Source organism: Notolepis coatsorum, assembly GCF_963971535.1.
Source record: "Notolepis coatsorum genome assembly, chromosome: 10".
In the NCBI taxonomy this organism is placed as follows: Eukaryota; Metazoa; Chordata; class Actinopteri; order Aulopiformes; family Paralepididae; genus Notolepis; species Notolepis coatsorum.
Genome location: NC_140174.1, coordinates 33,386,781 through 33,404,899, shown reverse-complemented (window position 1 = coordinate 33,404,899; position 18,119 = coordinate 33,386,781). Strand labels below are relative to the sequence as shown.

Here is an 18,119-nt window from a genome sequence, read left to right as displayed (position 1 = left end):
CCTTGAAAACGAGGGCTTTTCAAAATGCTATAAAACGAAAATGAACCGATAAAAAAAAAAAATCCGTTTCAACAATGTTGACTGCAAACAAGTCATTGATAAGCGACAGGCAGATTAGACACATAGCCATAATTTAAGACAGAGAATATGCGTTCACAACGCTATCATTGAAGTGGGTGCTGGCATTCAACAGGGTTTCCAATGTTAAATGGCTGGCACTCAAACTGTTAAAGAAGGGTGTTTACTAACTAATCCAAAATACAATACAACCGAAAGGCACCACTACTAACAAAACAACGAAGGAAAACAAGAAAAACTACAGGGGTAGACAGGCATGAACTCACTAGACATCAACAGGGAAGGCAGGCACGACACGGGGAAAACGAGGAGACAATGACGCCACAATGATCCCAACAAACCACAAGCAATAAATACAGACACTAATTAACACTGATTACTAAAGGAAAACACCTGGGGGAAGAAGGCACTAAAACTAATACAATAATCAACAACACCGGAACAAGGACTGAACTAATACAACACACAGGAGAAGAATAACAAACACAAAGAACAACCTAAACAGATAACACTTGTAATAAATAACCTAATTGTAACAACAGTATATTTCTAATGCAATCAGCGAGCATCTTCACCGACTGCATTAACTGCAGGTGAACACCAGATGGTGCTATAACACATCAATCCCCTGTGTGGGACAGAAACTCCTATTGTCCCTACTGTCAATGTGGGGTTGCCTCTCCCAACCTTGTGCAGGTCTGGGAATGTAACACTCTGTGCGTTCAGTAGAAAGCTATCTGGCTGCAAGCTAGTCTAGCTTAGCACAAATTAATGTAAGTTGATACAGATCAGCTATCCTAGCTGTTGTGGGTTGCTAAAGTCGAATAAAGTCATTTATTAATGGAATTCAGGTGTCATACCAGCAGGGGGGGTAGATAATGATATAAATAGTAATAATAATAGAGTAGAACATAGTAATAATAATGGAATAACAATAATAATAATAGTATACATGGTATGGGCAAGGCACTCGCCACGAAATGCTGGAGACGCTGGGCTCGTCAGTTTGAGCCCAGCGTTCCACATTTGCTTTCAGTTTAGCTGGTCGTCCGTACTAATACACATTGGCCGTATTAGGGGGTGGGAAACTGATGGGTGGGGATCGGGCGTTGTGGACAGCGACTCCTACAGGTCGGTTGGTGCGCCTGCGCAGTAGAATCAGGAAGTGTCGGGGGCAGCGTGAGCCTCCCACGCGTTACTCCTCGCCACTGAGAGATCGAGCTGCGCAGGTGAAAAGATGCGACTGCTGTTACCTCAAGTACCGGAGGGGACTTGTGCTATGTATGACTTAGTCCACATTGCAGCCGGCTTGTGGGAGGCAAGAAACAGCGTCCGTGACAGGGGAGGGTTGAATTGGATGATACGAAAATTGGGATGGGAGAAAATATAGAAAAATGGGAGAAAAAGTGGATAAAAAAAAAATAGTATACATGGTATATATCGTAGTAGCACACTGCACACTGAGTCTTATAGTTCCAAAGTCTAATACTCAGAGGTAAATAGGTAGCACACACACACACACACACGCACACACACACACAGATATTCAGGACAGAGTTGATCTCAGCATCAATATCACCCATCAAAATTTCAATACCACCCATTTATTACGTTCACGTCAACTAACGTTCTAATGTTTCGGCCTAGTGACCTTCATACATTTTCAGCCTATTCTTTTCTCTGAGTAACAACATTTTACTTGATTCCTCTCTTAAATGCAGGTCAGCGCCACTTAATACCTGACCTGCTCTCCAGACAAGGACGGGAACAGTGGGAGAAGATGGTCTGTGACTCTGCAATCAACCCTGTGGTGCAGGTAGGGAAACACAATTACCGCGAGGACACGATTGACATATATTGGTGGGATATTTATGGTGATCCCTGTTGCCATAACAATATCTATCATTGTGGCAAATTTCATGTCTCTAGCATCTACAAGCCACAGACAGACAGATAGACAGACTAACTTGTACTAGCTGCCCCCCCACCACCCCAACAACAGCCTGTTCAAGCTGCTGCGGTTAGGCAAGCGCCTATGCACATACGCAGCAAGAACAGGGAGACTAAGGCTCAGCTTCTTCCCCCAGGCCATCAGAACATTGAACACTGAACTCTCCACACACAAGTACACATGAGCACACACATACACACACACAACTAGGCATGTGCCGGTAACCGGTTTCGCGGTTTACCGCGGTTTGAAAATGTTGCGTGTCAAAATCTTTAAAATTACGTTCAGACGGTAGGCGCCGACGGTATGTTGCGAATCTGCCTGTCTGCCCCCGCTCCGCTCTGCGTGGTGCAGTTGGTTTACAAACTGTCAGTAGCTGGCTAACTAGCCAACGTTAACTAGCCCCCGTCAAAACGAACGGGTTGGTATGGCCATTGCGTTATTTATATTTGACATTCGGTATTTATGGGTGGAATATTCGGATTCTAGCTCACGATCAGTCACATTAAACGTTCTTCGTCTATAGCTTGCTACATATGTAGCTAACGTTAGCTAGGCTAACGCAGCTGTACCTAACGTTACTGTCCAGTGTCAATGCAAACCACTCGTCAAAGGGCTAACGTTAGCTCACGTTAATTACCCCCTGTCTATAGAGCATTATTTTCAGATAACTAACAGCACACCACGTCATGTATGATCCATTACAGCTAATGTTTTGACGGGAGCTAGTTAACGTTAGCTAGTTTAGCCAGCTAGCTAGTAGTACCGGTGAATCAAGTTGCTAACGTTAGCGAGATTGGCCTACGTTCTGTTACATATTCATAATCATGAGAAGGATAGGAGTCTGAGGTGGGGATGTCGAAAGACGACGCTAAACATTTATGTTAAACTCTGTTGACGTTGGAAAAGAAAAGAAAAGAAAAATATGTATATAAAAACTCTGTTGACGTTGAGCTAGTGTGCTGACAGGAAAGTAACAAACAATATGGTCCGTGCGGAACCCTTATCCCCAACACATAGTTCCGTGGGTGATTGTTGATCTTCCACAAAAGATGAATTGTTTAAATGTATGTTTAATCCAGTAAGAATAGTACTAGGCTATATAACATACATCTGTGCAAGTAGATTACATTACATTAACAAAAACGTATTGGCCTTTTGACATTTATTATTTATATACATATAGAACTGCTCCACATGGATTTTAATATATCATGCTTTAAACTGTAGTTTTAATGTAGTTGGTGTTTTTTTATATAGTGGTGTTTTTACTGTAGTTTTAACAAAGCTGGTGTTTTTTTTTTATAGTGGTGAGTGTCTATGTATTGTGACTGTATGTTTGTCTTTTAACCACTGCACAAATGAAGTTCCTAAAGGAAAATAAAGTAATTTGAAGTTTGAAGTACATAGGCCTATTCATAATCATGAAAGTTTATTTGGAAGTATTTTTTATTCTGTACTTATTTTGAAAGTGGTCAGACAGTTCCCTCTGTGTGTAATACATACAGTCTTCACACATTCATAAATAACACTTACAGAAAAGCTGATTTGTGCACTGTAATAAAAGACGTTTTGTTCAATGGGAATCTTTATCTTTTTTTTTACCGAATACCGTGATATACCATGAACCGGGGTATTTTTGCCCAAGGTTATCATACCTTCAAAATGTCATACCGGCACATGCCTACACACAACACACATTCTGCATTCGCTCACACACAAACGGTCACTTTAACACAATGGAAAGGACACTTTAAAGGAACGAGGAAAATAAAGGTCACTTTAAGGAAAGAACTGTTGTGGTTCTTGTATAGTATAGTTTTAGAAATAGCAAGTATAGCATAAGGATATAGAGTAAAAACTGCATATTGTATAGTAGTGTACATAGGACCCAGCGCCTTAATTCGTAGCTAACATTGTATTGCATTATCTCAGGACTTTAACATGTCTATTTTATCATGTCTATTTTATTACCTGTATGTCTATTTTATTATTTAGTATTATTGCACAATCAAAGCGGCCACCCGCATTTCACTGTATGCCCTGGTATGTATGTGACAAATAAACCTCTTGAATCTTTCTTGGTCGCAGCTAAAATATGTTACCTTTAATAAACTTCATCATGTTTATAAACGTGATTGTCCCCAGCGTCTTAGGCCAAAGCTGTCTGAAGCCCAGGATAGAATCAGTGCTGATGACCAGCTGGGAGGGAGCCCGCTGATGAAGCTGCTCTATGCAGACCCAGGCCCCCTGCTGTCGCTGCCCTCCGACTGCCCCACACAACACTCCTCTTTCTGGACTCTACCTGAGACACTGACCGTGGAACGCTTCTCTCAGCTGGTGGGACAGGCACAGGGGCGCAACTCTGTACCTCTGCTTGCCCTGTTTCTCAAGAAGGTACCTATACGTCAGATTTGATTGGAGGATTATAGTCAGTGGCGAACATATTGGGACAGGGAGCTCAAGCTCTTTTTGTAATTGTCATCGTTTCAACATGGTTTCATCAGGTCAAGTCAAGTGTTTGTTTATTAATCCCCTTGGGGAATTACGGGTGTCATAGCAGCATGGGGGAGGGGGAGGGGGAGGGGAGGTACAAAAAAAGAAAATAATAGAATAGAATAATAATAGAATGGCAATGCACTATAGACAGGCATTAAAGCGTTCCGTCTTGGGACGGATATCCGTCCATTTGATTTGGAGATTCCGTCATTTGATTCGGAGTCGTGACGGATTTTAACCTGAGCCAGAGGCGTCAAATATCCTTTTTTCCCCCTACCGCGGCCGCACCATGCAGTCATTTGCGAGCAATCTGCAAATTCTCAGGCAAATGCAACCAACCAGAATGCGAGATTGTTCTGAGTTAACAGCCCTTTCACCCGCCTCCGCTGTGCTCAGCACCAATGGGAAGCGCCCATTTTCGTTTGAGTTTCTGAAACGCCGCCATTCCTCTCTAGCGTCTAGCTGTACTCGCGAGTAAACTTGACTCATCAACAACATGCTGCAACTTTTACGAGACCGTAAGTTTCATTTGACTTATTCTAGTCTAAAGAAACATATATATTACTATTGCTATTGATAAATCTATGTAACGTGAATGCCACAAAACTAATGACTTTGTTAATCAGAACGTTATATTTACGCGACAAGCGTGTGTTGTTGTCGTTGTTGTTTCGTGTGTGTGCTTGTGCCGCTCGCTTTCTGATAAATGTATGAATGTTGATAAATATAGGTAACGTTAATGCCACAAAACGAATTACTTTGTTAATCAGAACATTATTTGCGTTATCAATTGTTTTTAAGCTCAATAAACGTCTTTCTCCCATTTGTCCGGGAGATCTCTGGGTAACAGTACTGTATATTTGCATATCATATGTCACAAATGTAACATTACTATATGTAGTATGTCATGTATGTCACTATGAATTGAAAATGGGGGACCCTGATGTAAACAAGACGGTCTGCATCCCCTTAACAAGTTTCTTTAATAGTTGTCATACAGAGGTACAGAATACTTTTGTACAAAATGCTTCTTACTGTTGCGCTCCAGAGACTGTGCATGACAAGATAAGTATGAAATAAAAACATAGTAAAGATTAGAAGTAAAAAAAGAGGTCACAGTGTTCAGTTTAGACATATGTACAATGTTCGTAGACGTAGTTACCATACAATATACAATACTGTGCAGTGTACTAATATACAATACTATATAGTGCAAGGCATAAATGGACGAGGTGCAGTTTAGGTACAATTCACAGTAGGTGTACGAGTTGTAGTGCAAATCCTTTATCAATAAATATAAAGTGTAAGTGTGTTTGTGTGATCTAAATATCACAATTGTGTGTATTGAGCTGTACTGTATTGTACCCATTCTGCAATCTGTTAAATATTGATTGATTGTTATTAACAGATTGCAGAATTGGTACAGTACAGCTAAATACACACAATTGTTAAGGGGCTGCAGACCACAGAAAGGCGTTTGTCTTGTTTACATCAGGGTCCCCCATTTTCAATTCATAGTGACATTTATGACATACATGACATCATGACATTTATGACATAGGGACATACATGCCTTACAGGTATATAGTAATAGTACTGTTACATTTGTCACATATGCGATATGCAAATATACAGTACTGTTACCCAGAGATCCTAACAGTAAATATATACATATGATGAGGAGGAGACTGTACATTAGGAGGGGGTGAGTGGGTGGTAAAAAAATATATACAAACGGTGGGGAGGAGACTGTCCATTGTTGTTGTGGCATAATTGCGAAACGTGTTTAGTCCCTTGTTTGTATGATAACAAGCCGTTTAGTTCATGGTTCAAAGTAATGGGAAAAGGGTGCTAGCTCGCCATCAATCCATCTTGCTAGCCACAAGACTTGCATTCACGCTCTCCAGCACACAGCCTCCCTGCCTGGCACAACAACAGTAGGGTCTATAGTCACAGTCAGGACAGTAGGCTCTACAAGTAGGCTCCCTTAAAACGCTAACGCTATTAAAAAAAAAATACAGTGGAGGTTAAAATAAGAATATGACTTGGCCAGAAAAAAAGTTCAGTCAGGAGAATTTTTTTTGCTTTAATCCCTGACTATAGACAATGTATACTCTATCGATAATAGTATACATAGTAATAGCACACTGTGCCAGAGTCCGTGCAGTCTTTAGTAGTTAAGAGTCAGACAGTCCTAACAGTTCACCGGTTCTTCAGCCATTACTTCTCCAACTATTGGCAGCAGTCCATACCCACGGTTGTGGAGCCTGATGGCTACTGGCACAAATGACTGGCTGAAGCGATTAATGGTGTGTTGGGGGGGGGGGGGGGGGGGTTAGTCTATGGCTGAACGTGTAAAATAGAGACCAGTAGGTGCAGTTAATCAAAAGCTTGACTTCTATTTATCTTTTAAAATCACATTCATAATACAGTATTCCACTCACAGATGAGTAAATCATATTTATTATTTATGTATTATTGTTATGTATTATTATGTGAAAGGACAAGCTCACTGTCCCAATAGTATTTCCACGTATGAACTGACATCCTACCTGCTATGTGTGTGTTCATGCTAGGTGCAGTGCGTGAGGCAGCTACACCACCTACCTGAGCTGGCTGCGTTACAGTCAGACCTGTTGAGAGTGTTTCCTCTGGCGGCTGAGACCACACACCAGAGTATCACACAGATAATGCATCAGATCCCAGCAGGTATGTTTTCCATCATGTCATTATAACTGAATGTAGCCTATAAAACTACCGTTACAATAACCCGGGTTAGGGCTAGAATACGAGGGATGCAGCAATACATCGGCAGACGATCTGTATCAGCCGCTTATTCATCAGAAGATGTCTTAAAGGTTTTGTAACTACTTTTGTACTATATTTCTTACAATAGTTATTGGTATCAGCCAATAATAAGATAAGATAAAATAAGATAATCCTCTATTGATCCCCTAGGGTAAATTCGGGTGTCAAAGCAGCATGGGGGGGGGGGGGGAACAGGGTGGGGGATGCATAGCTTCACAGTACAATACAATTCACAGATAACAGTGTTAAGGCGTTCTAGCTTAGCATGATAAGAAACACTGCTCCAGACCTGGAAAGTGACTTTGATTGGCAAGGAGCATGGGCAAATGTCCGACTTACATCAAGGAACCCGGACCATCAACAAATCAATCTTAACTATATTCACAGGACATACTTGACTCCTATAAGACTGAACAGAATGGGTCTTGAACAAGACTCCAAATGCTCCCAATGTACAAATGGGGACGAAGGGACATTTATGCACATGTATTGGGACTGCCCACCAGTTAAGACATTCTGGAAAGATGTGACCCAACAATTATCAAAACTCGTATCTTGGAATATACCTGTACACCCCTCTGTATTACTATTGAATGATGTTTTTGAGTTTGCAGTAAATCCACAGCTAAAGAGATTGGTTTTATCGGGTATCACAGTAGCTAAAAAGCTGATCGCATCACGCTGGTTTCAACCGGAAAAAATTTGCCGGAATGTTTGGTTTCTTACATATCTCGCTGTGATTTATCAAGAAATATCTACAGCAAGAATTCTGGGTCTCAATGAATCCAAAATGTCAATGTGGTTAGAAGTGGTGGAGAGAATAAAAGCTAGCTTATAATGGTAGTGTCTGGTTAGGAGCGAGGGATAATGGAGGTACTATCCAAAGAGGGGTCCGGGAGGGGGGGGTTCGAGCTGGAGCATATGTGTGTAGGTTTTTAGATAACAGGTATTAGGGGTATATCCTGTATAAGACATTGGTATAAATGGTAATTTCGTTGGATATACACTGTATATTAATGCTTGTGTATCTTATCGTGTGTTGTCATGTTTGTTTATGTGTGTTTAAAAAATAATAAAAAAAATAAAAATGCTCTACAGTGTTGAGGCGTTCTAGCTTAGCATGATAAGAAACACTGCTCTACAGTGTTGTGGCGTTCTAGTTTAGCATGATAAGAAACACTGTTCTACAGTGTTGAGGCGTTCTAGCTTAGCATGATAAGAAACACTGTTCTACAGTGTTGAGGCGTTCTAGCTTAGCATGATAAGAAACACTGCTCTACAGTGTTAAGGTGTTCTAGTTTAGCATGATAAGAAACACTGCTCTACAGTGTTGAGGCGTTCTAGCTTAGCATGATAAGAAACACTGCTCTACAGTGTTGAGGCGTTCTAGTTTAGCATGATAAGAAACACTGTTCTACAGTGTTGAGGCGTTCTAGCTTAGCATGATAAGAAACACTGTTCTACAGTGTTGAGGCGTTCTAGCTTAGCATGATAAGAAACACTGCTCTACAGTGTTGAGGTGTTCTAGTTTAGCATGATAAGAAACACTGCTCTACAGTGTTGAGGCGTTCTAGCTTAGCATGATAAGAAACACTGCTCTACAGTGTTGAGGCGTTCTAGCTTAGCAGGATAAGAAACACTGTTCTACAATCATATTGACCCATATTGACAAAGTTGAGTGTCAATATGGGTGGGGGAAAGATGTATTGGTGTCATATTCCTTTTTTTTTTTTTTTTTTTTTTTTTTTATATATATATACCGGTACATTCTCCCTGTCTCTATCTGACTTGTCTTTTTCCTTGTCACCGTAGGATACCAGAAGAAAACGCTGCTGGAGAGGGTTACGCGATTCTTCGAAGTGTGGAACAGCCTTAGAGTGGAGGTGGCCAACAACTGTAAGCACATGCATATCAATGTGTCACTGTAGGTGCGCGTGCGTCTGTTTGTTAGTTAATGCACATGTGTGCTTGTCTATGTCTGATCGTTTCCCCGCCTGTGTCCATAGCAGCAGACCTGGGTGTGGAGAATCAGTTGTGTGAGCAGGAGGTGACGATGGACAGCTCTGGGGAGTTCCTCACGCCGTGTCGACGCGGACCGGGCTCCTGTCTCCGAACTCTGGTGGACCTCCTGTCAGAGACTCACAACGGCTTGGTGAGAGAAGCCAGGAAACTGGGCCACCAGGTGAACAGGTCAGTCCCCCGTTTTTTCCAGGTCAGTCCCTCGACGATTCATAGATTCCATAGACTTTGTTCAAAAGCGACATTTAGACATTTAAAGCCCCGATCCCCGAGAATGGAGGTCTGTTTTACTCCAATATTTACAAACATTACCAATATAAACAAATCTTTGACAGCCTCAAAATACGATTAAAAACGAATATTTACATGTTGTCTAGTGTTGGTCCTTGTATCAAGAGATCAATGAACTAGAGAATGAAAACATGTCTATCATTATTTCTTTTTTTTGTGGTGGTGGTGGGGCTCCCGGTTTTTTTATGTTTGGATCGTGGGCTGGGCCTGTACCCAATGACCATTGACATTTTACTGTGACACTTCATCCCCAGTGACTATAGCGTTCCATTGGAGGGAGTGTCCGAAACTCAACTGACCCTGTGCCATCCGGAGAGGGAGCTGCTCCCCTTGGTGTTAGCACACTGCCATTACACTCTGAGGAAAGGCAGTGAGACAGACACCAATTACAACATGCCGGGGATCCAAATCCAACTGGCCCGTCGTTTCCTTGCAGGAAAACCCCTTATCCAAGCGGTGAGCCTTGAAGTAATGGAGTCACTCAAATGCATCTAAATTCTAGGCGATGCCAAACATATTTACTAGAACCTTTTTTGTTTGTCTTTGTTTATCATGATCAGGACACCTCGAGGTACTTGAACAGACACCTCCAAGACTTCTCTGTGGTTCTGACGGCGGTCAGAGACAAGATTCCTCAGGTTTGTCCATATAATTTATGTGGCTTTTGATCTTTGGAGCTTTTATTTATTTATTTACTTGTTTATTCCTTATTTATGTATTACATAAAACGTTTAAAATATAAAAATAAAAAAATAATATTGAACATCATGGTAATGTGGCCACGCTTATGATGGGATCTAGCAGGGGAAATGATACCAGTGGGTGAATCAGCTTTTGCACTTTTTCCAGCAGCGATTTCATGCTTATAGGCAGCAGCAACGTGGACTCAGTGCCAGCCCACAAGTATGCACACAGTAGTTCCCCTCATGGGATTCGGAGAGGCCACTTTGTTAGAGGTCAAATTCCTTCACCCAAATCCCACTCTGTTTCCATTCACTGGCAGAGGTGTGTATGTCGTCTCCCCTTCACCCCCACCGCTCCTCTGCCAGGCGCCACTCAGCCGCCTGCTGACAGTTGTTCTGTCTGTGGTCACAGGAGCCGCTGAAGGGTTCGGTGAGCAGTGCCATGAAGGCGGTTCTGCGATCCTACTCCGATGTCTGCGACGCCGTGTTCGTGGTGGAGATCGGCCTGCGCTTCCTGGGCAAGACGGGCGGGGAGCCCCAAGACCGGCTGCTCTCCTACCTCACCGACTCACTCAAGATGGGCCCGCAGATCTGCAGCAATGCAGCTAAGGTATATAGGCTCTTGCCCACGTGTGAGCTATCTATCATCCTCACAGGCAAAGTAACGTTGTCAATGTGGGATTGGCGGCTGTGGTGATCAATATGCATTTCCAAAGCACTGTGATCGGATTAACACTTTCAGCGCCAGCCATTATCTCCATCCTTGTAGTCAATGGGACACGCTTTAAAAGATAGGCATTTTCACTGTGTGTCACGATGTTTGCAGAGCTATATCTATATTCTATATTATAGCTATGGAGACAATACTATGGCTCATTTGACAGTCACTATCTCTCGTCCAACATGTAAAAAAGAGTTAATTTTTTCATGTATACGTTTGCGTGCTATCCCGTGGTGAATATTGTATAGTTTCAGAGTGATCCTGGCTAATTCCTGGAAGCTGCGTTATGGAGCGCTATGTGAATTTTGCTAAAGGCGTTGGACACGTTACTATTTCCAAATCAAAGGTATATAATAGGTATTATGTTTCATCATGAATGCATCAAAGGGGGGGGGGGGTGTTTTTTGATGCTCTGATCATCAGCAACGGCATACGTTTTGGAGTATGTGACATATGATCGTTGCGATCGATGTGAAATCATTGTTGGATCAAAGTAGGATTGATGTCATATTGTCATATAGTCCTTACCTTTACTAGGAGGTATCCCAAAAAGAATATTCCAATTGTGTGATCGCGATTTCCAGTATTGATGTCCATCGGGTCCCTGACATGAACTGGCACAAAATATGCATGAAGTGTGAACGCTGAACACGTTCCAAAGTGCTCGGATGAAACGATTCACTTGCCTGAGTCCAAATTCTCCGCCTGGACTATATATAATGTAACACACAGTGTGAAATAAAGTTTCAAAGAGTGGGCGATACTGCCACCTAGCAGGATTCGGCCGGCATTGCAATCTCTGCGTCTCAGAATGAGTCCCAATGATAAAAAAATTTAATAAAAGAAAAAACTATGAAAACGATCAAAAACCCGACTATACTCAGGTTCTGGCGCTCAACATGGCGAGATAACCCGACTATAGTCGTGGTTGGCCGTGAATGAGTTAAGAGGTTCTCCGAGCATTTGCAGCCACAATAGTTTACTGGTAGGCTACCTTCCAACTTGAATAGTATCATTCCCCCTTGTTTATCTTTTTTTTATCCACTTTTTCTCCCCATTTTCTATTTTTTCTCCCATCCCAATTTCGTATTTCCAATTCTTCGCTCCCCTGTCTTGAACGTTGCTAGACTATGCCTCCCACTGGTCGGCTGTAGTGAGGATAGAAGCCTTGCATCATGTGTCCCCTCCGGTACACAAGGAGGCAGCCTGTCGCATCTTTTCACCGCAACAGCTCGAACTCTCAGTGGCGAGGAGTAACGCGTGGGAGGCTCACGCTGCCCCCGATACTTCCTGTTTCCGCCGCACCGACATCACCCAACCGACCTGTAGGAGTCGCTGTCCACAATGTCCAATCCCCACCCACCGGCTTTCCCACCCCTAACTGCCAATTGTGTTAGTATGACGGCCGGCCAAGCCGGTAGCAACGCGAGAGCTGGGCTCGATACCAGCATCTCCTGCGTTAGTGGCGAGCGCCTTGCCCACTGCGCCACTCAGCCGCCTTTCATTCCCCCTTGTTTACAAGTAATCTACAAGCCATCAATGATTAACTGTCTCTCATAACGTTAGTTCTGTATCGTATCGCTCTCGCTCGGCATCGCTCTCTGCACTATCTCGCATACGTGCACGCGCACTGAATAAAGACCACAATGTACCTTTAATCCCAATATTCGTCTGACCACACCCCTATCAGCTTACCCATATAAGCAGGGGTGGGGCCACCCACTCTCCTCCTTCTCGCTTTCACCACAAGGAAGAAGTGCCTCGGTAGATCCCCACACTTGACACCATGATGGAAGAAAGGTTTAGGAGCAGCTTTGGGAAACAAGGATACGTTGACATCATATCTTTATTTTCTCTCTCACTATTTTCGAGAAAATACGGCGATATTGTCTTCGTACTGGAGTGTCTGGAAGATGATGATCATTCTAAAAACCCTCCACCGGTTTTCGTATTGGGAGCACGCCGCTGCATGCTTCTCAACTGCAGTTCCTTGCTGTGTTTGTTGGGGTGAAACCTGTCAGGCCACAGCTGAACTGTCGGACATGCCGCTGTTGTGAGAAGCGGTGCGTTCCAGGTTGGGTGAGTAGTGTTTGCTGGCGGGCTCCACTTGTCTGTTAGTGCTATGGGGGCTACTTGACAAAGTTTATGGAAACCGGCCCCAGGCTAGGGTCCTTTGTTCAGCCACCTAGGCGACAGAAGACCTTGGTCTGAAGACCATTATAGTTTTAACTAGTGGGCCGCGACCATTGACACTGGTGATCCCTGTGTGTTCTGGACGAGTGGATTCTCTCTGTCACCGTGTTAAGGCCCCATCTTTCATATCCAAATGAGAGTATTCCTTCACGAGGGGATATGTGCATGTAATGTGCGATAGCGGCAGATTCGTGTTCAAAGTCAGCTACACAGGCCAGTTGGTACTGTGCTGATTCCGTCGGATGTGGTAAAGTCACCGTTGTGAAGCGGTGTTGACATCTTGTTTTCTCTTTTCTCTTAAAAAGTGAGGAGAGGTTCAGAACGGCGGCCTGTCTGGGTGAGTGTTATGTCATTGTTTACATGTTCATAGCTTACGGTTAGCCAGTCAGCTGTTAACTGCTGCGTTAGCCTGCTGGATCGCTGCATGGCCTGCTTAGGGCCTACTATTAGCCAGTCAGCTGTTAGCTGCGGGGCTAGCATGTCGTGGTCGCTAGGTAACGTTAGCTTGCTGCTATGGCCATGGCCTGGCGCGGGGTAGCTTAGCTTCTCGCGCGCCGCCGTGAGCTCGCTTCTGATCGCGTGCGTCGTTAGATCGGCGTCTCGCGAGCAGAAGCAGTAGCACCCGAACGGTTGGAGCGGCCGTTAGCTTGATGCTAGTCTGTTGAACGTGCTTTGATTTTAACATGTTTTACACTCTTGACCACAACGTCATCCTTGACAGGGGATGTTTTCGTCGACCCTGCCCTGAGCCAGGACGGCAAGGTTGCATCAACAGGGGACTGTAGTGCGGGTTGGGGCGGTGACGCTGCCCAGTTCGGACAACACAGGAGCGGCTGTGTTTCCTACGGTGTCTGTGACTGCACTTCGCTGATCTGCGTTCCGGGTAGGAACGGGGTTGACCAGACCTCATAACACGTCTTCTGGTTTTACTTTGCTAAATGTATTGTGAATAACGGTGTTTTTCCCAAAACGTGTGTTGCTACAATGCATTTAGGATACGTTGCGGGTTATGTGTGAGCTGTTTTTGTCACTGGCAGTTAGCTTCTCCGTGCAAACGGGATGTAATGATCTGGTTGTTGTGTGAGAAACACGGCCGTGTACTCACAACTAAGGTAACTAACCTATGAAGCTATGCTTGGTGACAAGTGAGTAAAAGAATGTTCTTTCTCAGACTGTAATGACAATGAACAGTGTGTTCACACATTAACAGGTTTTCCTGTTTTAACTGGCCGTATTGAGGGTAAAATAGGAGGATTGTGTTTCCCCCCCGGTTCCCTGGGGACTTTTTCATCCTCCTATCAGACATGTTGTGCATTAATTGTGTCTTTTGTGTGGTAGGGATACGATGTAACTCTTAGCTTGATTGCTGAGGTTGTGCTAAATCTGCTGGAGAAACTTATTTCCTAAAGGGAAATTGGTTTGGTTGCTGTCATGTGTGCTTAGCAAGGCCTGTGGTCGATACTAATCAAGAATGATGTATTCTCTCATTGTGAAAAAAACGGCGTTCCTCTGTTGAGTGTTTTTGCCATTTTTTGTAGGTGATGATGGGTTGTGTGTGTCATGTGACCTACAACTGGGTTGTACTGGCCACAGAAGCACATGTGTATGTTGGACCGGGGTTCTTAGAGCCCTCTCTATTCTGTGTTTTTCCTTAGTAAAAATCAGATAGCAGGTTAGCTCATGCGCTGTGTGGAGCTGTGAAACGCTTCATAGAGCTGACTATGACTGTGTCATATTCTCTTTTTGTCGTTACATCGTATCATGGGTGTGGGGTCGTAAAGGGGTGAACTGGTAACCTTTCCTCTCCCCATTGTTCTGTCGGTCAGGGGTACACCCCCTGTCCTTCAAGGTTCCCGTCACGTGGCGGTTCGGCACGTTACGGGGGGGGGGGGGGGGGGGGGGGGGGAGGGAGTTCCTGGTCCCACGGCCTGGTATATTGGGCGTGTGCACCGCAGGAATTCCCCCGCCATAGAGTACGTCACCGTGCGCGTCTCTGTTGGTAGGACTTCCGTGTGCTGTTCAGGTCCATGTGATGGATCTGTTTTCAGGGGGGGTGGTCAGGGCTCCTCCTCACCAAGCGCCTATTCAGGCCTTCTGTGAGTTCGGACTCCTTCTTCCATGTGAGGAAGCCTCCATCAGAGTACAGAGCCTCCTCAGATTGTCAAAGTGAGTGGACCCTCTAGAAGGGTCCTTTTCTATTGTATGTATATTCGATTCAATTCGTTTATTGAGCTCGCGTGGGAAGTCTCTCTGGGGATCCCCGTCTCTTTCCTATGGGAGGGTGGTGGGATGTAAAAATGTGAACATTTTTTACCCCGGCTGTGTAGACTGGGATACATACTGTTGATGCTTCCTTCTTTCTATTCCAGAAGTGTTGGAGTTAGGAAGTGTCACACCCCTCTTGTCGTTCCCCTGGGCGCCTTGGGGATTCAATGACAGGTCTAAATAGCCTGTTCATTGATGGGGGTGTGTCCCGACGCACGTATAGTGCTAGCTCGCTGTAAACAGGCGATTGACTGGCACGCCTTGGTTGCTTGTGGTTGAAACAGCGTTTTTATAAAGCAACTGAGATGGGGGTTTTTCCTCTTCCGACGACCACATCCCATGACCTGGGTGGGTTGTCGACGGATTCTCGTTCATGTCTGGGGGATGATGACGGGATGGATCTGAACATATGTGGTGGGGTCTCACGCCCTTGGGGTGGGCCACCAGGCGCGGTTCGTCCGAACGTCTGGGTGGCGCCTTCTTTTCATGTTAAGATCAACACGCATATCTGCCCTTCTCCTGGAGTAGGCATGTCGGCGTGGTTAGGGCACGGGACTGGTTCTGGTCACGCTGGTCCAGATCAGTTGAACCCGTTGTCCGCCGGGGATGCAGATCTGCTGTTCTGGTACCCTGAGGGACTTGGGCTTTTTTCAGGGGGAAAAATGCCAGGTCGGTCTGGGTGTCACAGGGTTAAGCGCTATGGAGACCCTGGTTGGGTATGTTTTTACTCAGCACTGTCGTCATGGCTTACAGCCATGCCATTCTGTACGCGCTCGATCTCGTCAGATCTCGGCCGCTACACAGGTTGGTCCTGGTTAGTACTTGGTTGGGAGACCGCCGGGGAATACCAGGTACGGTGTGCTTAGGGGCTGGTTCTCCATTATTTTTCGCTCCTCTCTCACGCATGGCGAAGAGGGGCCTGTGGGGGTGGTTTTTTGACCTCCTCTGGTGACCCTGTGCTTCCCGTACCGCCAGGCCCGGTCCGAAGTGATGTTTGCGACCCGTAGGCCTGGGTTAACCCTTTTTGGAAACTGAAACACTTGTACTGCGGTATAGCCGGTGTATACCCGCAGGTGTGTTTTGGAGTTTTTTCTTGAGGGGTTATAGGAACAACCACCGCATTGGGTAACACCGAGGTGGTTGATTCCCTGGTGTGTTGGAGCAGTGTCAACTCCCGGGTTCACCGTTTGAGGGTGCCCCTGCACGTTCATGACGTCTGCCAATCGTGTCAGCCTTCTCTGCCTCGACCCCTCTGGGTGGGGGTTTTTAAATGGAGGCTTGGTCATGCAACACCGCCAGCTTACGCTCCTTCCGCCGGGGCGGCTGTGTTCAGCTGTCCCCTCTGGCGCCTGTCTCGTCCGCAGTCTCCAGGCTAGGGTTAACAGCCTGTTGCCTGGTTTTTCCCCGGTGCGCTGCCTGCTTCCGTTGGTTAACCTTTTTTGTGTGCTTACGGCCATGCTGACTGCCTGTTCTGCAGGGTCAGTGTGCCAGGCGGTGTACTATTGGGGGGACAGGGCCCGCTCGGCTTACGGCCATACCAACCTGAACACGCCCGATCTCGTCCGATCTCGGAAGCTAAGCAGGTTCTGGCCTGGTTAGTACTTGGATGGGATTCCGCCTGGGAATACCAGGTGCAGTAACTGAGGGGCCTTTGTCCGAATACGCTGGCGATGTGGGGGGCGGGGCACTACGTGCCCACCTGGTGGGGTCTTGATGCTGGCATCATGGACTTCTCCGGGCCCCCATTCTAGGGAGTCCAGTCCTTTTGGTGGGTCTGGGTCTTCCTTCGTGCTCCGCTGCTACGGCCTTGCCACGGGGTTGGGTTTGCCCTTGACCCCGTGATTCTGGGGGCAGTAACGAGGTTGTTCCTCCGTTCGTTCCCGGGTGGCATGCGGGTTGTGCGTGTGTGTAGTCGTGGGGTCAAGCCACGGTCTGCTCACCCTGTGCGTTGAGTTGCTTGAGTGCCTCTTCGCACGGTCGGGTCCGTCGCCCTCCCGTGAAGCCCCTAATAGGGGGGGTGCCCGCCATTAGGGTGGGTCGGGGGGGCTCGGCCCTCCCTGTTCTGATGGTTTGTGGGGGGCTGTCAGCGGGGTGTATTTGTCGGCCGTTGGCTCTCGCTCGGCCTCCCTTGTGCAGAGAGCGATGCCGAGCGAGAGCGATACGATACAGAACGTTGGGTTATGACTATAACCAAGTTCTGTTAGTATAGCGACGCTCGGCATCCGACGCCGCTGCAGCCTTTGACCTCGCCTTGTGGCGAAAGCTTGGGAAGGAGGAGAGTGGGTGGCCCCACCCCTGCTTATATGGGTAAGCTGATAGGGGTGTGGTCAGACGAATATTGGGATTAAAGGTACATTGTGGTCTTTATTCAGTGCGCGTGCACGTATGCGAGATAGTGCAGAGAGCGATGCCGAGCGTCGCTATACTAACAGAACTTGGTTATAGTCATAACCCAACGATAGATGTTGGAAGGCATTCTCCTACGCAGAGAGTTGGACGACGTTCCACTGTCTCTGCCCAAACAGGAAATAAACTAGCCGGTGCTACCTATACTTGTATTATTTTCCCTTAACATATTGAATAAATATAATTATATTGTTGTTCCCCCCAT

The 18,119-nt window shown here is 45.6% G+C and overlaps 1 protein-coding gene across 1 annotated transcript in view; it reads left to right on the top strand.

Annotated features, from left to right (window-relative positions):
* rnf213b (ring finger protein 213b) overlaps positions 1-18,119 on the top strand; it is a 121,419-nt gene that overhangs the window by 96,873 nt on the left and 6,427 nt on the right. The window contains exons 50-57 of the mRNA XM_084323284.1: positions 1,800-1,894; positions 4,178-4,426; positions 7,105-7,237; positions 9,149-9,232; positions 9,343-9,526; positions 9,901-10,102; positions 10,207-10,284; positions 10,742-10,939. Of these exons, the coding sequence (XP_084179410.1) occupies positions 1,800-1,894; positions 4,178-4,426; positions 7,105-7,237; positions 9,149-9,232; positions 9,343-9,526; positions 9,901-10,102; positions 10,207-10,284; positions 10,742-10,939 (1,223 nt within the window). The remainder of the gene's footprint in view (positions 1-1,799; positions 1,895-4,177; positions 4,427-7,104; positions 7,238-9,148; positions 9,233-9,342; positions 9,527-9,900; positions 10,103-10,206; positions 10,285-10,741; positions 10,940-18,119) is intronic.